This window comes from Falco biarmicus, chromosome 9 (assembly GCF_023638135.1).
Source record: "Falco biarmicus isolate bFalBia1 chromosome 9, bFalBia1.pri, whole genome shotgun sequence".
Taxonomy (NCBI): Eukaryota; Metazoa; Chordata; class Aves; order Falconiformes; family Falconidae; genus Falco; species Falco biarmicus.
The window spans coordinates 5,597,424-5,622,668 of record NC_079296.1 but is presented as its reverse complement, the minus strand read 5'-3'; the positions used below and the strand labels follow the sequence as shown (position 1 = coordinate 5,622,668).

The 25,245-nt window shown below is 41.7% G+C and overlaps 2 protein-coding genes across 3 annotated transcripts in view; one reads left to right on the top strand and one right to left on the bottom strand.

Moving 5' to 3' along the window:
- Positions 1–2,312: 2,312 nt before the first annotated feature.
- On the bottom strand, positions 2,313–7,699 carry SPACA9 (sperm acrosome associated 9). Of its 2 annotated transcripts, none has more exons than XM_056351114.1 (4): positions 7,657–7,699; positions 6,382–6,535; positions 3,319–3,521; positions 2,313–2,781 (listed from the first exon to the last, which is right to left on the bottom strand). In XM_056351114.1, exons 2-4 carry the CDS (start codon positions 6,523–6,525, stop codon positions 2,397–2,399), a joined length of 732 nt encoding a protein of 243 aa, XP_056207089.1. In that variant the 5' UTR covers positions 6,526–6,535; positions 7,657–7,699; the 3' UTR covers positions 2,313–2,396. The 2 variants fall into 2 exon arrangements, with proteins under 2 accessions (XP_056207089.1, XP_056207088.1); XM_056351113.1 differs by lacking the exon at positions 7,657–7,699 and adding an exon at positions 7,036–7,161.
- The window catches only part of AK8 (adenylate kinase 8), a 72,760-nt gene continuing 54,694 nt past the window's right edge, over positions 7,180–25,245 (top strand). Inside the window, exons 1-5 of the mRNA XM_056351112.1 lie at positions 7,180–7,331; positions 9,916–10,000; positions 14,028–14,077; positions 14,808–14,921; positions 20,576–20,644. Coding sequence (XP_056207087.1) covers positions 7,254–7,331; positions 9,916–10,000; positions 14,028–14,077; positions 14,808–14,921; positions 20,576–20,644 — 396 coding nt within the window. The 5' untranslated portion in view covers positions 7,180–7,253. The remainder of the gene's footprint in view (positions 7,332–9,915; positions 10,001–14,027; positions 14,078–14,807; positions 14,922–20,575; positions 20,645–25,245) is intronic.

Sequence of the window (25,245 nt, the reverse complement as noted above, 5' to 3'; positions counted from 1 at the left end):
TGTTCATGTAAATTCTTCAAACAGCTTGATTTGTAGTAGAGAAAAACAATCCTTGCTGTATCTTTTTGTCTTTTGAAGTGTCCATCCACTCTGGAAGAGGAGAACTTGTATGGAAATTAAGTAATTTGTCTAGACATTTTTGTGAGACTTAACTTTGCAGTCTTCCAACAGATTCTGGTCATGTCATTGCCAAACTTCAGACTGCAAGTTTTCTGCTTGTACCTTAAAATTTTGACTGCATCAGACTGATTGAAAGGATAAGGCTAGGGTAGAAATTATAATTAAGGTTTGGGAACTGTGTTTCCTGCCTGTATCGCAACCCTGGTGGAGTACGGACAGACAATGGCAGCGGCGTTGGGTTGGGGAGGTAGTAGGCTGCGTTGGAGAGGACTGTTCTGACAAGCCATCTGTGCTGTGCAGTGGAAGCTGAAAGTGAACCACAAACTGGAGGATAATTTTGGTCTCGTCAGAGCCTGCGTGTTCAAATTTAAACTGCACAACAGTGAGGGAGATCTGGGAACAGTGTCTCTTGTGTCCCCAGCACTTGTGTTTTAGTCCACACAGCGTGTACTTGTTCTGTAAAACTTTCCAAGGTGGCAACTGTCATCGGACACGTGTTTTTGCAACATGAAACACAGTAAGGCAGCTGCGAGCGTCTTTTGATTTTTCTGCCTGAAGCTGCTTCTGCGACAGGGCTTGCAAGTAAAGCCCGAGAGGGTGATGGTCTGGTGCTGCCAGCTGTGGCCCCCCTAGTGCCCAGGAGTCTCTGGGTGACCCTGGCGAGCTTTGTTACCATTTTGAGTTCACCAAGGTTCGACTCAGTTGGATCATGTCATCTCCTAAAAATAGGCTCCTACTCCAGAGTGGATAGATATATTGCACCACAGTGCAGTGGACAGGGGAAGGGGGAAAAAGGTGCAAAAGAAAGGTGGAGTTCTGTGAGAAATAAAAATGCTCTTGCAAACGCTTCCCATTTCACCGGAGCTATCATTCCTTCCTATGTTCCCTCCTCTGCATTAATTCTCCCTTTTTTTTTTGGCTGCTTGTTGCTAAAATCTGGTTGTCTTAAAGCAAAAGCTTTCTCACAGTTGCAGCACACTGAGGCAGGTATGCAAGGGGAGATTGTTTATTCAGGAGTGTCTTCCAGCAGGATGCAAAGAACAGGAGCTAATGTGCCTGTGGGAGGGGAAAAGAGCTGTCAGATACAGGGGAGACACCGCGCTATTGAGATCTTAAGTTCGCAGTTAACGGGTTGAATAAAAGCACTGCCAAAAGGGCATCTCAGCTCCAGAGAATGGGAATAGCCTGTGGCTCTGCCGACCCTCCCTGGGCAGGCTGGGCAGCCAGCTGTTCTCAGCACCGGCACAAAGTGGCTGCACTGGAATTGCAAAGTGCTGGTAGCAAAGCAGCATGAGACTATTTCAGATGCCTTGCAGTTTTTAATGAACTAGACCTCGTAACATCCTTGAAAGCTAAGCAAGCTGGATTCTCGTCTCGGAAAAGGGAAAGCACAGACATTTTAATTTGCAATTTGAAGAGGAACCATCTGAAAACGGCCACAGCTTTCTCTCTCTGCTCCCACCAGATTCCCGTCAATCACATTTAGCAGAAATGACGTTAGTTTTGCAGAGCTCTGGGGAGGACAGGGGTTTTATTCAATCAAGTTCGGGTATTGTCAGTCTACCAAACTAAGTGCAGAATGAGGTTTGTTCTCCTTTACATCTCTAGCTTGGATGCCAAAGGAGTCAAACAGGTGTCAGGGGAGTGGTGTGTCCCTGCAATGGCGCGAGAGCCTGCAAGAAGGATGCAACAGAGCGCAGCTGGAGCACACTGCCCACTGCAGCTCAGTGGCATGTAAAGGAGACATCATTGCTGTCCCGTAAGCATCGATGCAGTGGTCCAAATCACCACACAACTTCAGTGGGGTGAGGGAACTTTAGGGACAAGTCTAAATCTCAAACATGTCTGAATCTATAATGAGAGGCCTTTGCCACTCTGCCTCACGTCCTTCAGACATGCAGGCTCTTCACACCTCTGGCTTTGGTGAGTGAGTTCCTCAGCAAGAGGACTGGGAAACTGTAATCGCCTGTTTCAGGTAGCTTGCTGAAGATTCATTGCCTGAGAGATTAGAACCTGATGACTCCTGCCTACTCCCTGCTCCCACCGCAGCGCTGGTCAAAGGGACCAGCTGTAGTGCTCCAGCTGCGTCTGTTGGGATACGACTTTGAGGAGAGTGGAATTATCAGCAAGGGAAAGAGTATGTGTCTGTCTGGCTTATGAGGCTAATTCCTCAGAAAGTGGACTCAGACAGGAAGGATCTCTAGTGTTTATTTCATTGTCTTTAATTAGCTGCCTGATCAAAAGCGGTAAGCAGAAGATGTGTGAACTTTGATCCCTTAAAAGGCATGTCTACCTGGTGGTTTCCAGGGACCTTTAAGTTTCCCACTGTGATTTTCTGTGTTATTCAGGTACTTCTTCCAGACACACTTACTCCCCTGTGCTTGTACATTCTTGTTGTTACTAGCTGAGGTCTGAGCTCCAAGGGGCACAGGAGGTGGTGGTTGGGAAACGGCTGCCCTAGCTGGCGCACCCTGGGGTGTCCTCTTCTCAGAGAGAGCACTTCCACCACTCTCGTTACACAGCATGTGCCGTGGCAGCTTCTCAGTGTGGTCTACCCACTCCTTCACGTAGTCTAGAACGATGGGGATGAGGCTCACCACACCTCCGTAATGATTCTTTGCTTCGTCACAGCTCAGGCGATTCACTACATCGTGGGGGTATCTGCGGGACAGAAGGAAAAAACTGGCAGAGTAGTCCCCACAATGCAACCTGGTGAGCCCACGGTGCCACCCCAGGACCCCAGTGGAGGAGCAGAAATGCACAGCCAGCTGTTTCCTCAAAACAAAAAGGCGCGGCTAGAACTGCATCCTGAGAAAGGAGTCCTGCCAAACACACTGGTGCCGCTGTTGGGCTGGATCTGGAGGGCTTCAAGAGCACGTACAGGCACTTGTACCACAGAAACGAGCTCTGTGCAGAGCAGGGATAGGAGGAAGGAGGTAAACAGCCTGAGCATTGCATGGGACTTCGGGGTGCTAACCTGCCTGTATATGCCCTGCCGTGCACGGGTAAAAAGAACAAATAAACCACCCCCTTTTTGTGAATGGAGGCTGGCAATGTTTTCCCAACAGCTGGAAGAGCAAACTGGGTAGCACCTTGTACCCGCGCTAAAGCCAGAAAGGTGTTCTAACAGAATTGATGAAGTCAAGTGGGAATATGTGACAGTCGCCTTAGAGAAGCCAAGCTGATGGAGAGACTTACTTAGCTCGGATGGTGCTCAGATCATTGCTGTGGCTAAGGAGCAGCTTGCATCTCTCCAAAATGCCATCGGTGATGTCGTTACCAGATTGCAGAGTTTCCAGCTTCTGGCAGAGATTGCATAGATCGTTGCAGATGTTTAGGAACATGTTGAGGATACACCTGTCTGTGGAATTGTTACAGTGATGGTCCATGTAGGACTGTACCTGTACATGGGGACAGACAGTCATGCATGTTAAATTACATTTAACTTATGCTGCAAAGTTACTCAGGGTAGTGAGGAGAAGCTGCTTTCTCTTGTGACACCGCAGGCCTGAGCCACTACGGAAACTGCAATAACATGGCAGGTAGTAGGATTTCTAGAGCACATCTGAGATGTTTGCTTGTCGCTCCTCTTGACCGAAGAGGGCTGGGGCAACTGATCTGCATGTCAGCACACCGGTGAGCCTTCCTCCCTCTTTGAAGAAGTACAGGAGCACCACTGCCAACAATACAGCTCCGCTGTAAGCACTGCAGAAACAGGGTAAGCGTGAGCAGAGTTTCTGCCTGCTTTGAGCAGGGTACCCACTGCCATGGCTGCCTAGGCAGAGCCCGGTGGGAGGTGAGGGCAGTGACTGTGCTGGGAATGGTTTGGAGTGATGTGTTTGCATCACACATTCTTCATGGTTATTTGGCATCACTAGATGTGACTGAAAACTAATCCCATTTAACCTAAATTGTCCTTGCTAACCTGTTATAGCAATGATATTCCCTATTTGCCTTGAGCTTTTTTGTTACTTGGAGTGAATGGTAATTCATGATGAAACGTTATGCCAAGAGATTAAGTACCTTCTCCAAAGAAATTATAGGCACTTCAGATGTGAGTGGTCAGAATATAAAATACTGTGCGATCTGGTTGGCAGTCATAGCTGGACTCTTAACACCTTCAGTGCTTTCTGTTAAGGTTTCAAGACAAGAACGAAGTAGCTGTTCCAACATCAGTATGGTTTCTGCATACAGAAAAGCCATGCTATGTGCTTGGGCAAACTCTCAGCAGGTTTGTAAGAAAAATAAAAAATGGCCCCTAAGGGTCCATTTCCACTACAGATTCCTCCTTCCACACTGTTTGCTGAGCATTGTGTCCTTGTGAGTGGCAGGATTTTTTATTGCTGCTCTGAGCCGAAATAGTCCTAAAGAGAATAGTGTTTTAGCTTGGATGTTCACCGCTGGGATAACAGGACTTCTTTTTGGCCACATCAACAACAGAGCGTTAATGCACCTGCCTAACCAGGATGGGGACCAGGACTACAAGGAACAACGACCCGCAAGGGCTGCCCAGCTCTGCATTAGCCAGCAGCTGCGGAGCAGCTGAGCTGCAGCCAGGGGAGTTCATGCACAGCCCCTGCGCTGGGCTGATGTCACGGCCACAGCCAGGCTCTGCAGTGCAGAGACCCACTGGGTGATTTGAATCTCTGGCTGAAGAAATGGTTGAGGAGTTTGTCTCACTTGGGATTTGACTTTATACCCTACTCCACGCAGAAGTCTTTTAAGGAGCTGCTGCCATTGCCTGACCATGGTGTGCTCTTCGACTTTTCCACCTTACTATGCTTTCCTCTTTTTCTCTGAGAAATGTCATCACTCAACACTAAAAATGCTACCACATTGAGCTTTTAGGGGATAGAAATGTAGCCATGTTCAAGTGCAGTATCATTTTTTTTTCTGTAGGGTCTGTGTTTACATGCAAAGAAAGCTGGCAGTCAAGCCAACTGTAGGCTGAGGCCACACATATTTCTGCATTAGTTGTTTTTATTCTTGTGCCCACCCATGCAAAATTAAAAACAGAGTTGGGCTGATTCAGGAGAATGGTAGTAAAATAAAATGGATGTCTGTTTTTGTCACTAGTAAACTATTTGGTAGCGGTTTGATTCCTGTACAACACATCACCAATATGTGCTGCATCAGTTGCTCCTGGTTCTCCCCAGTAACCCGCTCTTTTCCCTTTCTTATCCTCCCCCTGGGGTAATGTGATGGTACCCTGAGGACTGTCCGTGCAGTACAGTTTGCCACCACAAAGTTCACATGTTACTGTACCACAAACGATGGATCAATGTAACTGCTGAAGTCGTTACCTACAAGGTTTCATCCCCGCAACAAACCGGCCTTCCACCTCTGCCAAGCAGCAGAGCTCAGGCTTGCTCAATGCCACTGAAATATTGGCGCTTTTAAAAACAGCATAATGTTACGCAAAACCTCAATGCCTATTTTTGGAAAAAATGGTTCAGCATTATGTCTGTCACAATCCTCTTCAATGTTACGAGCAAAGCACTTACATTAGAGAGAATCAGCCCTTAGAAAAGACAACCAGCTCGCTACTGTGTCCTAATCCTAATAACAGCTTGGCTTTCACTCTGGCTTTGGCATCCAGCTGGTTTTTGTGCCTGGGTTCTGCTGTCTCAAATCCACAGTTCTAATTTTATTTAGATTTTTCTTCCCCCTCTTGTCTGCAGGTGGTTTAAGTTCTTCGCACTACTTAAAACATCCCATGTTATAAAAATTCCAAGACAATTCACTCACCAGCCCAGAAAACCCCTAGCCCACTTGAGACTTTCAGCCCTCAATCCATCATCCTACCTCTGTAACACAGCCATTATTTTTAATAAGCACTATAGAAAGATACAGCAGCACCAATACCAGGGGGAAGAGGCAAGCATGCCGGTTACTACAAGTTAAGGATTATGGATTCCATGTGTGGCTGGGGAAGGAGGGTCGGTTTGATTGTTTTCTTGTACCCTGTATTTCTGGCTGCGGCTCAGCAGTGAAATGATGGTGTTAAACTAAATCATAGAGTGATGCTCAGCAGTAAAATTCCTTCTCTGTAATGGGAAGACCTAACATAGGTATTTCTCTTCCCTACTTAATCTTTTGCCACTGGTTTGCAGAGGTATACACAAATGTTACTAGAGAGTTTTTGTGCATCTTCCCTTAGTAAAAACATTTATTCATCCCTCAGCTAGACCCAAGTGCACGACAGCCCTGCATCGGTCCCTGTTCTCATCAGCAGAGAACTTTGTGCTGAATACTTTGTACCTGGCTGATGCTTGCCACGGGTCTTAACATGTCACGGGCATTCTCTCGGGTGCATCGCAGTGCTCTAATAAATGTAAACTGCTGCTGCCGGAAGAGCTTGTAGTTCTGCTCCGTGTTTTTTAGAGCCTCCTTTATCTCATTCATTTTTTTTCTCCTGGATTTTGGGAGAGAAGGAGAGGAAGGGAGCTGCTTTTTAGAAACGATGCTGTTCTACATATGTAACTCTTTCACCTGCTTTGGAACTGTGTAGGTTAGTGGAAAAATTAAAAAAAAGGGGCGGGGGGAGAAAACAGAAGGCAATAAGGTAAGATATGTTGTGTCAAAGCTCTGCAGCCCCAGAGCCCCCGAGTAAGGTAACGGTTTGTAACGGCGCTGCCAAAGCGGCGGAGCGCCCCGACGGGCCCGATGCCGGTCCGGGCCATCAGCCCCGGGCTCTGTCGCAGCACCGCGCGGTGCATCAGCCGCACGGCTGCGGCCGGGCCGGGGGGAGAGGCGGCTGCTCCGGCCCCCGCGGCCGCCCCAGGGCTGCCCCGCTCCGGCGCCCCCCGGGCCGCGGCGGGCCCTCCCGCGGGGCTCGCCTGCCCGCCGCCCCCCGCCCCTGCCCGCCGCCCGGGGCCCCAGCGGACCTCGCTCCCCCGCCCCGCGGCTCCCTACCGGCGGCGCCTGCCGAGGAGCCGGTGTGGGCAGCGCCTGGCCGGGCCCCCTGCAACCGCACCGCCGTCTCCCCGGCAACCGCGCGTCTCCCCTGGGGCGGGGCGGCGCTGTTCGATGACGAAACCCCCGGCAGTTCGCGGGGCCTCGCCGCGTCGCGCCGTGATGACGCACGCCTTAGCAACGCGGCGGAGCGGCGGGGCTGGTTGCTAGGGGCGGCCATGGACGCCCCCACCCGGCCGTGGCCGCCGCCGGTGGGCGCCTACGCGGAGGAGCGGGAGCTCTTCCGGCTCCTGCAGGTGAACGGGCCGCGCCCGCCCCGCGGGGGCACCCCAACACCGGCCCGGTGGGCCCGGGGGGTGGTGAGGGGCACCCGCGAGCGACGGCCCGGCCCCGGGCTGGGGGGGCCGCCCGGTTTCCTCACGACCTCCGGCGGGGGGCCCGAGCCCGGCTGGCTCTGGGGGGCAGCGCCGCCGCCCTCCCCTCAGCGGCCGGTACCGGGCTCCTGTGGAAACCGGCGGGCGGGTGTCCCCGCGTGAGGGGAAAGCGCACCTGCCGAGGGCTCTCTTAATTAATTAACTTAATTAAGTTTAACGGTAGCCTGGCAACTGCTGGGGTTCGTACGTGCCGTTTCTTCGCGGAGGAAGGCGGCAGCCTGCGGGAGGCAGGTGTGGAAGCCGGGAAAGGCCGGGCCGGGGCGGGCCGGGCCGCGGGGAGGGAGGCGGCGGGAGCGGACGGAGGGCGGGAAGGGCTGGGCCGAGGGTTCGCCCCGCCCGAGGGGCCGCTGAGGGAACGGCCCGGCAGCCCCCTCCCCGCCTTCCCCGACACCGCTCCCTGCCCGCCCTGCTGCTGCGGTGGCTTCTCTGTGGAGCCGTGTGTGTCAAAAATAAAGAGGTACACTGCTCACATCGCTGTGATTTCAGTAAATAGCACGGTGGGGTTCCCTGCCTTAAAAAAAGGTATGTTTTGTTCTGTGAGTTCGGAGAAAGCCCTTCTGTCGTGCGTGGGGAGGCTTCTGCGAGTGACTGAGTAATAGTTCTGCTGCCCCGATACGAGAACTTGTTAGAGAGACTTCCCCTGTGTACCGCTGCTAACTCGTAACTCTATGTTATAAGGCCTTTTTACTTTTTCAAATCCACTAGAAAACACACACGTGCTTATTTTATTTCCTATCCCTACACACAAACACCTTTTGTTTTTTTTCTTGTAACTCAGGGCCATGGGGTATGTCTAGTGTAGCATATTTGTGGGTTTTTTTACGGAAATACTGTGTTCTCCGTGCCATGAGGCATTGAACGCAGCTGCAGGATCTCATTTTACATTAAACGCTCAGGAATTTACTCGGAGCCCCCTTTTCATGCTTCAGTTGTATTGCAGCAACATAATGGTACAAACAAACACAGCATTGAAATTACTGCCCTAAACTTAAAACATTTAAAAACCCCCAAATGTGAAGCCTAAAACACGACACCCAAAACGTGACCCTCCCCGAGGGATTAACGGTAACAACTCATGCAAAATTAAACTGAGATTAGCAGAGCTGAATTAAATGAAGCATGTGTGTAAATCTGGTAGGGCTTGGGCATGAAATAGTGAAAGTATCAATCACTGTCAGCCTGAACAGTTCGTAGTAACACCAGATTTTCTTAGCTTTTTTTTTGTCTTTACAGCTGCTGATAATTGTGGCACCAAATTAAGTTTTGTTAGTTTAAATGAATGTTATGAAATTTAAAAAAGGTAGTAATTTTTAAATGTACTCCCAATAAAAATACAAATTTTATACTCCATGCTATGCACTGCGCAGATCTTGAAGCATCAGAACTTGGATGTAAAACAGTTTGTAAATAAAATTGAGTGTTTTAATTATTATAATGAAGTGGATGAATTAGAAAAGGAAAATAGGCCACTCCAATAAAAGACAATCAATTGGTTAGAATATAAAATTTTATGGAATATACAGATTTTATGGAATTTACTTGCAAATATTAAAGTGTTATGACTGATTTTTAGAAAGAGATGTCCTATTCTAGTGCAAGCATTTCAGTAGGTAATCTACGTCAGAACATTAGTTGCTGTTTGGTGTTTAGTTCTAATTACAGATTTTTTGGCTATGCTGAAATGTCTTTTAAGAAAATCTATGGAGTTAGTGTTTCTCAGTATTATTTCTTTCTCTGCCTGTAAAAGCTACAATCCTCACTGAAATGAGCAGAAGATCCACACTGCTTTTGGTGCTTGGTGAAGCAAGGCCCTGTATAATCTCAAATATTTAATACGAAAATGGGCTCTGAAATAGACATTCAAGGAAATTATTTAAGCCTTCCCCCCACCGCTTACTTTTCATGTAGGAGGAAGACTGGTAGTTACCAAAATGAAATGTGCTGGTTTTGTGGCTTTGATTAGTTGTTGGTTTTGTGTTTTCTGCAGGTCTTATCTGTTCTGCAGTCCTCTAGGCTAGTCAGAAACTTGTGGGAATGTGCTTCAGAAGGAGGTTTAACTTGCCCTGCGGAGACAGTAATATAAGTTGACTCTGGTTTTGAAACTCCTTGTATGGTTTTTATGTAAATGCTGGTTCAACACTTATCAACACCATACTGCTCGAGGCAAACCTTTCTGGTCTCTGTATGTATCATAAATAAGTCAAAGCAAATAGGTTTTGTGGGTTTTTTAATTGGAAAATTTCTGACCATGCTTTACTTCAGTTTTTTCAGCATTGAAAACGGGTTTCATAGTCTGAATTTTGTCTATGAAAGGGGCCTTAAGAAAATAAACAAGCATTTATAAATTCTTTAAGATCCTCATTGTAACATTGCTGTAAAAATGCAATATATCATAACTGCATAGCTATGTTAAATTTTCCTCTGACTTTGTCCTATTTATTTTCAGAACATGCTTGAAGAACTATTAATTCATAAGCCAGATGATCCCATTCAGTATATGATAAACCACTTAAAGCAAAACAATGATGATGGTATGTGAAAACTGAGACACCATAAATAGTTCAATTCCTTATTTGTAAACAGCTGTTTGAAGGCTGCACTTCAGTTGGCAGATGATGGATAAAACTTTTCAGACTGTGTTTTGGGGGGTGGGTGGGAGGGGTGGAGAAAAAAGTGAGCGTTTTGGAATAGTTATAGGTAAGATGCTTTTAATTTCTTTTTTTAGTGGGTAATCTAATAAAAAATGCACTTTAACAGTTATAACAATGAAACCCTCTAAGGGAATAACAAAGAGTTCTAGTGTATTAATTATTAATGCGTTCTGTGCCCCATCTGATATTTCCTGTTGTCTTTAAGCTCGCTAATTACTCCTTTTGTCAGGTGTAAATTTGGTTTCCTATTCTACCTGGGCTGGCAGATTCTCTGTTTTTTGATTAGTTAGTTACTAGCTGCTGTTAATGAGTTCCACTGCTCAGTGGCATCTCAGATGAAGGAACAGGGAGCATGCCTACTTGTATGTATAACAAAACCTGATAAATTGAATAGGAAGTCTGGATTCTACACAATAAAAGCATGTACTCTCAATCAAATTATTTGATTTACAAACTGTTCACCCTTAGGCAGATTATATTTGGATATGCACAACTGAACTATAATTTTTGTTCTGCATGAGCTGTCAGGGATAGCTGGTGTCATGTTGCTTTGATGTTTCTTTAAAACCATGGTAAACCATTATGAAAGTTCTGCTGCAGCATCAATGAAATCATTATCACTAGAGGTGCCGTGAGCTCTTAGTGGTGGTGATCAGATGGATGTTGACTGAAATGCTGCTAAATAGCAAAAAAAAAATAATTTCAAATCCTGCAAATTGTGTCCAGCCTTTTCTGTTACAGGCAGCATGAGTAATCAATCTGTTTTATAGACCCATGGAAAATATGCAGAAGAATTTTGTGCGGTTTGACAGAATGCTGATAAAATTTCTTCACATTGAGCTAACATTTGTCCATGAGCCCCGCAGTATTATTTGAACAGAATTAGGCAGGTTTCCATTTTATGACTTCAGTACTTAGAGGCTAAAGATAGAACTACAGCAGTTGTTTGTCAAAGGAAAAATGCTGTCTGCTTTTGGTCTGGAAAAACCTATTAAGAAAGCCAAAGAACTCCAATTAAAATTAAAGCCTAAATGTTGTTTTAAGAATAAATTATATATGGAAAATAATGTAACAGAAATCTGTAGCAGAGTTGATTTTACCTTTTGATCGTGGCTGAAGGTGCTGACTATTTAGAAGAAAAAAAAAAACCTTATTAGAGCCATCAGTAAAGTGATGAATTTTCATGATCTTGCCTTGCTAGACAGTTTTAGCCCTAGAGAAAATTTCAAACGGAGATGCGTGGAAAAGAAGCATTGCATCTATCCCAGGTGTGAAGTTAGAAAACCTTTTTAATTAATAATAGGATCTAAAGTACTCTTAAAAATATAAACAAGTCTAATGATGATTATAGCTTACAACTGTCTTGAAAATCTCGTAGGTCAAATGTGTGGCTAAAGTGTGCTTAAGGCTCTCTACTATTGTTCTCTCATGTGTTCCTTCTAAAAACCTTAAAGAACCACATGAAGACTGATAATTCTTTCATATATGAAGATACTAGTTTTCTACACTATTATCTTGGTTTGTGCTAATGGAAAAAGCTTTCAGGGTCCAAGTGGCATTTCTGGGAGTTCTTCCTTTACAGTCAAACCTCTGAAGAAATGTAAAAAGTTCTGCAAGAATGTTCATGGTATACTGCGTGTGTCTCCTGTTTGACAAAGGATTTCTCTTACAAGTTAAGCAAATTTTGTTACCTTAATATTACCCATAGAATCTATTGGACTTAAATGGAACTCAGTGAGTCCAGCTGTTCTTTTTCATTATTCCAGGATTAATTTTGTTTTTACTAAAAACATTGTTGAATGTTAAAACTTAATTTACTTGGAAGAGTAAATCCTGTAACATTTCATCAAGACTAAACATGGAATGAGATGTGATTTGTTACTGAAGGAAAAGGCATCTTCTAGATTTTCCTCACTTCGTTTAGCTGCTGGTGCAGACTTCCAGTATTAAATACTGACTATTTGCTGATTGGAGAGGGTTAAACATTACATACAGTGGTGTCCTGGTTGTGCCCTTGTGTCATATGTTTAGGGAGAAGGCTTTAGAGGAGTCTTACAAGTGTGCAAATGAGTAAATCAGTGAATTACACTGCCCCATCTGCTGCCAGCCACTAAGCAGAGAGAAAACCAGATTTAGTACAAAGTGAGCATTTACAGTAGCCCTGGGCAATATTAAAGCATGATATGGTGTATATAATGGTATGTTTCGTTTTTTATCAAACGTTTGTCCAAGAAAGCTGTGTATTAAAGCTTCAATACCTAAGGGTTTTCTTGTGAATTTTAAATCATGCTCCTAGTTAAACCTCAAAAGGATCTGTGGATGGAAAGGTTTTTTGATTTTCTTTGAAGTGGTTTGAAGAAGTTGATTAGTGTTGGCACCCGAGCACTCTTTTATGACGCTGTTTATAAATAATTCCTAAGTACCGGGCTGGAGTTTCAAGGTGTTAGATTAAAAAAAAACACCCTAGGATTTAATCACATTACATTTGAAAGAAATTAGGTGATAAAAACAGCTGATGTATCCTTTTAAAGTATTTTTCTACATTGTGTACTAGTTCTGTTGCACTTGCAAGAACCAATAAGGGGGGAGTTTTTCTTAAACCTTCCAAGTCAGATAACTTTGTAAAGATGAATCTGTAATTTGGGTTTCATGTATGTTTAAAAATTGCACCTGCCCAATAACTGTTAAGTGCATGGAAAGCCTTATAAAAATACATTTCACATCCTTTCCTGTCTGCTGCCATCAGGCACTGTATCTCTCTTGGTTATCAAAAGCTGAAGAGGTTTTTGGGTGACTAGATCCCGCCTCTGTTTTGACCTATGTTACTGCCACTAAATAGTAAACTATCCGTTCTGTATAAAGTCTGTTTTGGTTTGTTTGTTTCTCCCCAGGGTATAGGGGGGAAGAAACATCAAATTTAGTATAAAATGACAGCTCAAGGGATTGCAGTCCAAGGTGTGTTCATGGAAAAAGTCCCATGTACTTTTTCCTAAGAGTTACTCCATTTCCCCTTGTTTGTCTTGCCTCTTAATTCATTCTTGATGAAACTTAGAACAGTGATACCTATTGTGTTGTCTGTAAGCATTAGATTAAGAATTCCCCAGAGCTGGGATGCATTTTTCCCACCTCGTCCCCTCAGGGAAAGAAGAGGGACACGCAGTAGAGGAACACAAGATACAGGGACAAAGAAAATTACATGACTTTTAATGATGACTAGAAAAATTGAAGGTAACTGTTCAAAAGGGTAGAGAGAGAATGCTTAATTTTGCAGTACCTGAATCTCTGAGCCCTGACACAACCTATTTAGATGAAACTAAAAAGTGAAATTGCATCTTTTGTGATGAGAGCCAAAAGCTTTGCAAAAATAAAAAGTATTTTTACTACCATACTGTGTAAGGGAAACGAGAGAAGAGATGATCTCAAGAAGTCCCATTCAATCTTATCTGTTCTATGATTATGATAATAGTCACTTATAAATAGTCCTGTCCTGCATGTACAAGTTAAAATATTTTTTCATCACAAAATGTGTTGGGTCTAAATCAATGTTTTGGGAATAAAAGTTAAACTCATGTATCTTATGCTCTGGTTCACCCACTAAACTATCCATGTGTTAAATTGATTGAGATAGAGAGATTATAAGATATCTCTCTAAGTGGCATGTTTAGTCAGAGTATTAATCTCATTGACCATGGAGATTAAAGGAAGACCCAGGTGGCACTGACTGACTTAGTGTTCCCCCTTTTTTTCCCCAGTGGAGCCCAATCCTGAAGTCTCTGTTCAGGCAGATTTCCAACTGAAATAATTGTTTAATTGTGATTACATTTATATTGTACAATGCAATAGTGGGGAAACTGGTTGGGATTTTTGGTCTTCTGCATCTTGACATTCACATATTCTTGTTTCATAGCTCCAAGAATTTGTGTACTTGGTCCACCTGCTTCTGGGAAAACTACAGTTGTAAGTATACTGCCTTCTATGATACAACATTGTCCTTTACCCTTTTTACTTTCTACTGAGCTCAGTACTTGTGAAAATCTTATTCTGAGAATGTGATTTTCAAGATTTGCTAAGTGATAGAAGAGCACAAGATGAATTGAAGGGTGGCATTCCTAAGGGATACACCTGTACATTACACTACAGGTTAAATGGAAACATGCAAGAGAGCTCTGCAAGAACTCGCTTAGGTAGCGGTAGTGATACTAACGTAATGCAACAGAATTCTGCCCACCTTGTTTTCCCAGCTTTTTAACAGGACTAATTAACCTGGGAGGAATACCGTAGTTACACGTTTCTGGTGTTCCCATATTATGGATTGCTCCATTTGCATGGCCAGTTGTCTGTCATGTCCACTGGTACTGCTTAATAGAAAATGTCAGAGTTGTGTTTCAACCACAGAGAAAGCTGACCACAGAAGTTGCAGATGATGGTGGTGTATGCATGCTATGAAAAGTGCTTTCTTCTTTATGATCTGTGTTATAGTACATTAGATGAAAAAGACCTTATTCAAAGCTGTAGACTCCTGAACATCTTTATAAGAAACTGCTTAAAGTTACATATATAGTCTGTTTACTGAAAGGAAAGCTAGGAAAATGCTCTCTATCTTTCTGCAGCCTTCTGAAAAAGTCCTTCATTTTCTTTCCAAATATTTTGACCTTTGGTTTGGTTTTTTTTTTCCTTCTTCCCTCAGGCAATGTGGCTTTGTAAACATTTGGATGCCATACGTGTCTCTCAGGAGACTTTGTTATTCAAGGAAATATTGGCACTGACAAAGGAAGCAAAGGCATATAAAGAAAGAAAACAGGTGTGTAAGAGGTTGTAATAATAGTAGTTCTCATTTCACAGTAAAGGAATTATGTGGCGTTCCCATGATTTCCACTGCTCTGAGTTGAGTAGATCAGAGCAAATATTTTTATATCTGTGGTGGTTTGTACATTGGTTTGTGTATCTGTAGGTACAGGGTCTTTCAGAGAAGAAGGGTAACCTCTGCTAGATAGAAGACATGAGCAAAGATAAGAATGTGTCGGGGCGTAGAACAGGGGCAGGAGAGGAAGACAATGTAAAGTAATGGAGGTCTTGAAAACATTAACCTTAGACATGAGCAACAGAATTGAGACAAGTCCAGGTAAGCACAGTACAATTTAAAGAATGTTTCATTATGTCATGAAACAAAGCGTCTTCTATTTCAGCATGTTTGATAACCTCAATAAAATAAGCACTAGTCTCCGAGGTCTCCTTTGGTACAAAATGCTCTGGAAAATATGTACACAAAGAACTTTTTTTGATCTGACAGTGCTACTTAGTTGTGCATACTTGATTTCTCTGTAGCATGACACAAATAACTTACTTGGTGCATTAACTCAAAAGGAGTATGACAATCCAGTCAGTTACTGAAAACCTGGAAGCTCTCAAGCTGAGGCAATAGCAGCTGACTCGGGAGATCATTCAGTTCTTGGGTTGTGTGCTCTACCCAACTCAAAGTACCTGGTTTGCTCCAAGCAGGTTTTCAAGTCCATTCATGCATCATTGTGGGCCTCCTAACTAATGTTCAAAGCAGTTGGTCTGAAGAACATTCTTTCCAGATGCCATGACTCACAGGATTAGTTGATCAGCAATGTAATTGTCTTGTTATTGAAGGCTAGTGACAAGTAGATCAGAAAAATATGTTGAAAAAAATATCCCAAATACACAGAAGCATCTCTGCTTCTGATTCCTCCCCTTTTAGCTGATTCCTTTCTTCAGATGTCCTGTTCCATGAGTAATAGAATGAAAGAAGTCTGTACTCTGTCTAGCAAGTCAACTAGTTTGAGTTTATCTTTTCTCCCTCATCACCTATTTTCATAAAAATTAAAGCAATTTCATATCTGTGAGAATTCTAAACTACTGCTAAATTTGATTAGAACTGGCCAACAGATTTATAACTTGCTGAGATGGTAGATGGTGTGATACATAGATTTTTTTTTTTTCTGTAGAAAATCAGGCTGAAAATAGGGTAGTGTTTATTACACTGCATTAGTGAATGCAGTTTGGAGATGCCTTGAGTAATATACTTAAAGATCTGAGAGGAAAGAGTTCGTTGTTCTCACTGAACTTACTGGCAAAAGGGTTTGCTTTTGGTTGGGATGATATGAAATGATTCTTATTCAGAATATGTACTTAGAAATCTTCTAATTATTAAAGATTGTTTTGCTAGGTTCATAAATTTCAACTTGGAGGGGGAGAATTTAAAACAAAAATTCCCTTTGGTTTAATTACTGTAATTATTAACATATTTCAGACTATACAGATGCACTTTCAAGGGTGTCCTTTTGGGTTTATTTGATTTAAAAAGATGGATGGTATGGAAGATGAAAGTCCAAAATGTCAAGGCTAATCAGGTAGTAAGGAACACCCAGAGAACAGAATGTGGTGGTGGTTTAGTACTCTGCAGTTTGCCTTTGTTTTTGAGATGTTAGATCCTAGAAGAAGTTTTCACTAAATCATTTCTTTTGTTCTTTTATATGAGCTTGATTCTTCACATGTTATGCCTAAAACTAGGAGGGAGCTCCTTACTTCCTCTAAATCAATGTAAGCTTTACAATGACTTAAAACGTAGCCAAATTGTCATCTCCAGAGCTGTATTTTCCCCTACTGAGTCACGTCTGCTGACTAAATCTACTGTTGCTGTAACTGACCCCTGATTCTGCTGAAGCAAGTGGTTAACTTGACTCCTCTAGCATACATAACATCCATTAGCACTAATAGGGTTTGAGTGTCTATTCAGGAACAGAACAATAGCTGTTTATACTATCTTTGATGCAACCAGGGCATTAAAAAGTTGTAGTCCTGGCCAAAGCAATTTAATAAATGGAAAGAGGAAAAGCAGGAACTAAGACTGTTTTGAAAGTCTGGTGTGAAGATCATATAACGCTGTTTAATGTTGTTAGAGGAACATTTCATGCATATAAGTTACTGTGGCTAAATTAACCCCAGAGCCAAAGGTCATTCATTTTTAGGTCAGTAGGCCAGTGTTACTAGATCTGGGCAAACACTGCAAAAAGGTCTGCAAATGTTTGTTCACATATTTTACTTATCTTTAGCCAAGCTTTCATCTCTTTTGTGTTTGCTCCCAGTGAATATTAAAGCATTTTGAGTTTTTCTGGCACAAGAATTCATGGAAAGCATATTTTAAATACGTGATTATTCTCTAAAGCTCAATTTTTCAAGTTGGACATCCGATCATTCACTAACGCACACCTGGCCACTTACTAATGAGCACAGCTCAGGTAGTGAATTTTAAATATTGACTGTTCAAAGCAAAATGTGATCATTCTGCATGTAAAATTATTTTAAAAACAAAGTCAAATTTTTTGAATATTCAATACATTTGAAGAACCACGAGCTATCAATAAATATTCCATGAACAGAAAAAGAGGCTACATTTTTGGATAAATCATTGCAAATTATTCCCCCATCTCTAGTTATTATAATGTTAATGGGAAGCACCTTCAGGTTTTTCCTATAGTGAAGTTTAATGATGAGCTATCGCATGTTTCACTTTTCCTGTTAACTGGATAATAAAAGAAGTTGAAACAACTGTGGTAATTGTGGGCTTGTGGGATGGGTGTGTTCTTAATGCTATACTAAATTGCAGTTAAGGTGTTTGCATACTGCTTAATGACTGAAAACTACTCTAGAGTTGCATCATATCCCTGTGCTTTTTAAGAAGAAATATAATAAAGGAAAACCCAAGGCATCCTTATCTATGCATGGTCAGCATTCTAATCTATTCCAGGACATGCCACTATGAAGGAACAAATAGGAACTGTTCCAGTCTTGTGTACACATAAAAAAGGCCAGCCTTTCATGTGCATTTATCAGAACAAGCTACATCTAAACATGCATGATTCTCAGAATACTAAACTCTGTTTCTTCAGCTTGACTGCGTTTCTCTCCAAGGTGCAAACTTGGAGAACCCAGAGGTTTTTAGCTGTAGCTGTTTTCAGAACAAATATATCCAAACCTTGCAATAAAAATGTCCAGTGAAAGTGCTCCTTCCCTCCCCCCCAAAAAAGAGTAGCAGTTTTATGAAAAGATCATTCACATTTAACTCTGAGTAGATCAGGCATGTAAGTTGATGTATGATGTCCCTGAAATAACATGGAATATTTAAAATTAATAATGAGTGAGTACCGTTTTTCATCAGTATGGGAATAGTGATTAAACCAGTGTGCACAGAAAAGTGGTGTGAACATAAACAAAATACCATAGCAGCAGGTCTTTCCGTTAACTAAACGGAATGTTGGGACAGACTCGGCGTGTCTTAGATAAGATATGGTTCTGCAGTTATCAAGTAGAAATGTGTCATAGTCCATTATTGCAATTCCTGGGAGGTACAGTCCCATCTACCAGGCTCATGATATATTTATGTGAGTGTTTATGAGAGAAATTGTAAATGTGCTACCTGATATGTATCAGATTTAATGATTTCTAGTTGAATAATGAGGCATTCTGCAAGCAACCTATTGAAAATGATTTTGTAGGCCACTGCTCAGTAGGAGGAAAACTGACCAGGAAATGAGACTGGAATGGAGCCACAGAGAGCAGAAGGAACTAAAACACTGAAATACCTGCATGTGTGTCCTTGACAGTTTTTTGTGCAATAAACCCTGCTCAAAAGAGAGGACTAAGAATACCACTGCACTGAAAGAAGTTAGTATAATTTTGGTTTAAATTGGTTTGGCAAGGCTTAGCAGAGTAGACCCCCAGCAGTTGCTAGTCTGTCTTGACATGACACATCAAAGAAGTAAGCAAGACGCTAGCTGTTTTTGATAGCAGCTTGATGCACCTTTGGAAGGTGACAGACTCAAAGCCACAGACCCAGGCTCCAGCAGTGAGAGGCTGCAGGAGGCTTTGACGCAGCACCCTAAGGGACCTGATGACTTTCAAGAAACACAGCAATTTCTTTCCCTTTTTTACCTGCTTGAATGTTGCCTTACGAATGGCTGATATTAGGAAAGGCACTGAGGACTGGGGACAGCAGAGATAAATGAAACAAGAAAACCCACTACCTGACTGGGCCACCTTGTCTGTTCCACAGTCAGATGACGACTGGTCTCTCTTCTGTATTCTGCAGTGCTTTCTCCACTCTTTGAAGTGACTTGTGTGATAGTGTTTCCACCACTCTTGGTCACATAGTTTCATGATTTAATGAAGAAGATTGTTATGAAATCTTTCTGCATAGTCAGCCACATTTTCATTTTATTTCTCTACATCCTTTAGTACAACATAAGCCTACAGAAATACTCTTTTTTTAGGATTATGCTCTTCAGACTGTTTGGTTAGAAAAAAAGAGATGGGAACCCACAATATATGGAACCGCATGGAACAAAATGTCAACCTCACATTGTTAGGTGAAAGATAATTTTTTGACTCAGGAAGTAGAGAATCTGACTGCAGATTTTTTTCTGACTTTTATTTTGCCAATAACAATAAAATGAATGAGACCGAGACAAGGCATTTGGTCAAATGATTAACAGCAGTTCTGCCTGACATGGCCAAAGGTTTAGACTTTTATCAAGTTAAACTGGCTAACAGAGTTTGTTTAACCAAGTTCAGCATAGATTGAAGGCCTAAATTAACAAGGTAGTGAAGAAAATTCTTACAAGAAGGAAAGAAGGGTATTGTTAGTTTCTTCTCAGGAAATCTAATACAATGATGGAAGAAATATTGGGCGGAGGGGGAAGCTAAATCTGTAGAGGAACTCTGTTCTTCTGTTAGATAGCAAATACTGTCTTACAAAACATCTCTAGACATGGGTAAAGTAAAAAAAAGAAACAGCACTTCTGAAAATACTGGCACATGCAGTTTCAATCCATTTCACAGTCCTGAGTTTAAATATGAACTAACTTTAAAACTAACTTTAACCATAAGATGTATGTTAAATAAACTAGATGTATTTTAAATAAACTTTCTGGTTCATGAAAGAGTGACAGTTGCTTGAAATTGTGAAACAAACCTCCCGAATATCAGACTGTTGTTACTTGCTGTGTGTCTGAGATTCTGCTTGTCTCACACGATACCTGTGAAGATCACTAAAGCTGAGCCAGCTGACCTATGAAGCAGTAGTGGGTCAGACACTCGTGGTAAGAAGGACTATTGTGAATGTGGTGTTCTTACGGATCCCTTTGCGGGTTTGGTGTCCAGTGTGTGTGTTAGCGTGCCAGACTTGGCCCTGCTTCCATGTTAGTGTGCAAAAAGCATGGATGTAGGCTTTCTGTTCAGCTTACCTTTAATACTGATTTTTGTGCCCTTATTAGCTCTCTGATATATTATGTTAATGACTTGGGAGTTGCACAGATTTATTTATTTATTTTTAAGATGACATCTCACTTCACCTTTAACCGGAATACGCCTGCATGGTAAAATTCCTTTTGAACTCAATTGTGAATATTCAGCCTTTTTTTGTTCTTTCTTTAGAAAATTCCCAATGCGCTTTGGGCCAATCTGATCCAGGAACGTCTGTCAAACGTGGACTGCATCAAACAAGTAAGAATTGCTCCACAGAGGGCCGGTGGATAAGCACTTACACAACTCGTGCATAGTAGTTAGTATTCTGAGTCCTGAGCAGAGGAGGGAATGGGGGCAAATCATTGGGGGCTCTGGAGTGGATTGCTTTCTTGAACATCAGCAGAGGGAGTTTGGAGCTTTATTAACAGGATAAAGGGGAGGATGAGAGTATGCATATGCTAATATTCAAGCACAGGGATGATCAAAGGCTGAACAAGCGTAGCTTTGTTGATTGCCTGGGGCAACTGGCAGAGATACAGTGGACAAAACAGATAAACAGAAAATATATAGAAATCAATATGTTAAGATTTTAATTCTTATTGTGGAAAGGGGGAAAAATAGTCTAATATAACTCATGTCAATTTTCTTTATTTCTCATTGTGTCTTTTATTTCTTCTTGTGTTAGGAAAAAAATGCATTTGAATATACTCTCTTCTAAGTAATAATTAATATGTTCACTGTTAGTTTACACAAATAGGCAACTGAATAGGTTTAGCTGTATTCACAGATGTGTGTCTTTCCCCCCTGTGCCCCTATGTGTTTAGCCTTAGTGTGAGTAGAGACCTTTAACACAGAACCAAAAGATAACTTAACTAGATTAATATTGGTTGAAATTAATGTCAGGGCTCAAGGAAAGCAAAATCTCTTTTACATGTTTGTTTTAGAATCACAGATGTTATGGTTTATTGAGTCCATAATCAGCCCAGTATAAGGGATTATTTACAGGAGACATACTGATGTAATGGATAAACCCCTGCTTTTAAACAGTGCCAAAATACAGACTACATTACTTGATGGACTTCTTGAGAGGAAAATGTCCAGTACAAAGTAGTTGTTGCATTCATGAAGGACTAAACACCTTTTTTTAGATAAATAGTACATGTTTTCAGAACAGTCACTCTGTCACACTCACACCTTTGCGTCAGGGGATAACTAGTACTTCCTAACCTCACAGAAATATTGCAAAGCTCATAGTTTCGTTAAAATCTGTTGCTTCTCAACATCATCATCATCTGTCTCGTTGGTTGAATAAAGCAGGGCTGGTAATTAACATTTCATTGAAGTGTGACAATTGCTTCCTAGTATTAGGCACTGAAAGAAACTGGAAATGCTAAAAACCTTATGTCTTGTACTTCTTTCTCTGTGATTTTTGATGTAATCTGTGATGATCTGCAGACTGGATCCTTCCATTGATATAAGACAGTCATCTTAGGGGCTGGGCCTTAGCCTTGTAGTTTTTGAGATGATAATTCTGTAGTGCAGAGGTGTCTGTAGGCACAGAGAAACATCAACAAAACTAGCAAGAAGAGTTGAAAAGATTTTCTGCCCCTGATTGAAGGTTTTGGTCTTTAGAACTGGGATATTGTGAATGATTGCCAAAGAAGTCTTCATGTGCTTCAGTGCAAAGTCAACTATCCTAGCTTAAGCCATTGCTGGAAGTGACTTTTGATGGACCTGCCTTGTGTAAGCTAGATCAGATGGTCAGTTCCAGTGTATGAACTGTGGAAAGGATAACTTGATCAGGATGGTAATGAATAGCTGGAGATGTGATCTCTTAAATTGTTCCTGCCTGAGAGGTTTGCCAGAGGACGTATGTCTGTGTCATATTTCTGTAGGGAGCATATAGTTGTAGCAAAATAGGTAGTATGCTGGTCTGTTTAAGCAGTAGCTTAGAACTAGCAATAGCAAAACTTTGACCTATTCCATTGCCTAATTCACTGGTTGCATGAGAATTTAATTTAGAATACTATCTGCTGGTGTTTAATATTACTGAGAAAAGTCATTAAGCTAAACCAAACCTTTCCTTGCCCAGCTAATCTTGTTCTTTTACCAGGTCAGAAAAGAGTGCATGAGTACCCTTATTTGCATGACAGTGCCCTTACTTGTATTGGGAAGTATCTTGCTATAAAAGTCCTTCCTCTTTCATCAGTAGAGAAAGCTCTGAAGGAATAAAAATTTATGTGGGTGGTTTTTGAACATTTCGTTGCATTTTTAGCTATATCCAGGTTTAACATAAGACTCACTATAACAAAACTTTGGGATGTGTTATTGGTTCCCATACATATTTACTCATGACAGGCTAGGACTTTTCCTCCTTCAAGGAAATGTGAGCAATTGTTTCTATGAAGGGAAATTCATTAAACAGAAACATAGCTCATCTCTAAGTTATTCTTGATTTATACCAGACATGAATCCTATTGACATTCATGGGGTTGAATTTCTGCAACTTTGGAGTAACATAGTGATAAGCTGAACCCTGCACTTTTAAACTACACCAGTATTTGCTTATGTGGGGAGTTGTCAAAGTGTTAGGATTTTGAAATGTACCTGCAACCCTGAACTGCAAAGTGTGGATTTTTCTCATGCCCCGTCCTGCCTTCTTTCTACTTACTATGAACTAATAAAATCTACTTTGCCATGCAGATAAGACACAGGTTTTAGGCAAAATGCACACTGCTGTTGGTTCAAGCTCTTATTTTCTTCCTCAACCAAGCTGTTGTTTCTCTGTGAGTTCCCTTCCTACACTGATACATATGGTCAAGGCCTGGGAAGGCTGTGAAGAATTTTCTCATTCTTTATGTATATGGACATAACCCCCTCCCCTTCTTTTCCAATTGGACCATTTTTGGTGTGGTTTAGGATCCCACGTTTCTTGCTCCATTCTTCATCATCTGGGAAATTGAAGCAATTATTTTTGCATCCTTAGAAAGAAAGGAGTAAAGAGATTGGCAGAAAACCTAAGGGTTATCAGTTTTTCTCTACAAAACACTGTGCATCTTACACCATAATTGATTTATTAATTTTTAATTTGCAAAGTAGAATTAAACTTTTGCATTGCTAGACACTGTGCTTGAATTGTGTGGGTCTGTCTGGTTTCTCTTTAAGGTCTTTTTAGCTGAAGTATTTTATTTTGTTTTAACTCAGAATAGTTATTTGGTACGACAGAGCAAGTATCTGGTAGTGTTTAATTTATTTGTTTATCTGTACTAAATTCACACAGGCCTTAGGTCTTTCAATCGACAGGAGAACCTGTTTAAAAACACGCATGTGTTGTACCATCTTGTTCATTTTTGTGGCATTTTGAATTAAAGACTGTAGCTGAGATACGCTTGAGAAACCAATATTGTCAGCTCTGGATATACTAGCAAATGAGCAGCAAAAGAAGACTATGAATGTCAACATTTTTTATGTAAGCAGTGCAAAGAGATATCATGGATATACAGGCAGTGAGGTGATTGTATGATTTACTACCTTGTCCTTGTGGCAAGATGTGGAACATCTATCTCAAGTGAAACTTCTCCTCTAGTGAGTATGTTTAAAATATCTTTAAACCTGTAGAAATGAAAGTAACTTAGATGACAAACCCAAGAGAAAACCTGCTCTTCTGACTGCTAGGCTTTAGGCTGGTTTCAGACCCCAAACACAGGCCCCTTCAGCTTAACACTAACAGATTCTCTGGTTGTGCTACTAGGTCGTTAACAGGTAGGATAGGGAAGATGCCAAAGTACCCTGGCATTTTCAGTATTTTTGGTTAAATATTTTCTCACATGATCTCTCAAAGGTAATAGTTGCTGGGGGCAATCTGTCCTCTCATGCTATCTGGAGGAGAGCTGTTGGATGGCAGTAGTTGCTGTAAACTAGCAAGTAGGTGAACAACTCTTCAGTTTAGGGTTTTATAACAGAAGCTCTAAAACCTCTCCAACATGCTTATTTTTTCACATAAATCTCTCTGCCTGATTAAAACAAGGTATGTTTCCAATAGCTAATTTTTCCAGTGTTTGTTGTGATATTGTTAAAGGGAGTTTTACTAACCATCAGTGTGTAAGTGAAATCTGTTGCTCTCCAAAGGCTGCATCCACTCTGCGCTTTTTTTGCCCCGTGCTTTCTATAATTGTTGGCATGGTTCTAGTTCTCCTTTTACTAGCAAGGGAAGGATCTCTCAGTGACTGTTATGTTAAGTATTAAGTCACATAATCTCTGAGTAAGGTGACAAGATGGTTAAAATGCCAACAGCTGCATAGTGTCCTGCCTACATTTTATGTTCCTGTTACCACCAACAATACTGAATCAGTGCTGGATGTCTTACAGAACTAGGGGGAAAATCAACCCTTTATAAAGCTTCCCTGACATTCAGCAGGAATGGAGTGGATGTTACTGGTCTAGTTAAGGTTTCAGCTATTTTTAGGAAAAAAACATAATTGACTTTTCAAAGTCATGATGGTTATTAAAAATCTTTGAATTATTAGACAGTAATTCATAGTCACTAAAACTTCCTCAGATTATATAACTCTTTTCCATTTGAAAGGGCATCTGTGCATTTTAATTGCAATATTTTCCTTGCGTGATTGGAAATAGAATTAATACTGTGGGGTTTTTACATCATTGAAGAGATTTATGCCATTTCTTTCAAAACATGACTCAGCATTTTTTTACTGAAAATGTTAATAGATTAGGAGCAGTATGTTGGACCATAGTACCACCAGCTGTTTGTTTTATTTCTCCTTGTGGTGTCATTGGCTTGACATTAATTGTACAGCTTTCATCCCACTGACAGTAGGAATACAGAAATTTTTGTGCCA

What these genes read in the sequence shown, in the direction of transcription:
- SPACA9 (XM_056351114.1), bottom strand. Translation starts at nt 6,525, where the DNA reads ATGAATGAGATAAAGGAGGCTCTAAAAAACACGGAGCAGAACTACAAG. An exon ending in CCGTGGCAAGCATCAGCCAG is followed by an intron (nt 3,522 to 6,381) that starts GTACAAAGTATT and finishes CCCCATGTACAG; the next exon opens with GTACAGTCCTACATGGACCA. An exon ending in CTGAGCACCATCCGAGCTAA is followed by an intron (nt 2,782 to 3,318) that starts GTAAGTCTCTCC and finishes TCTGTCCCGCAG; the next exon opens with ATACCCCCACGATGTAGTGA.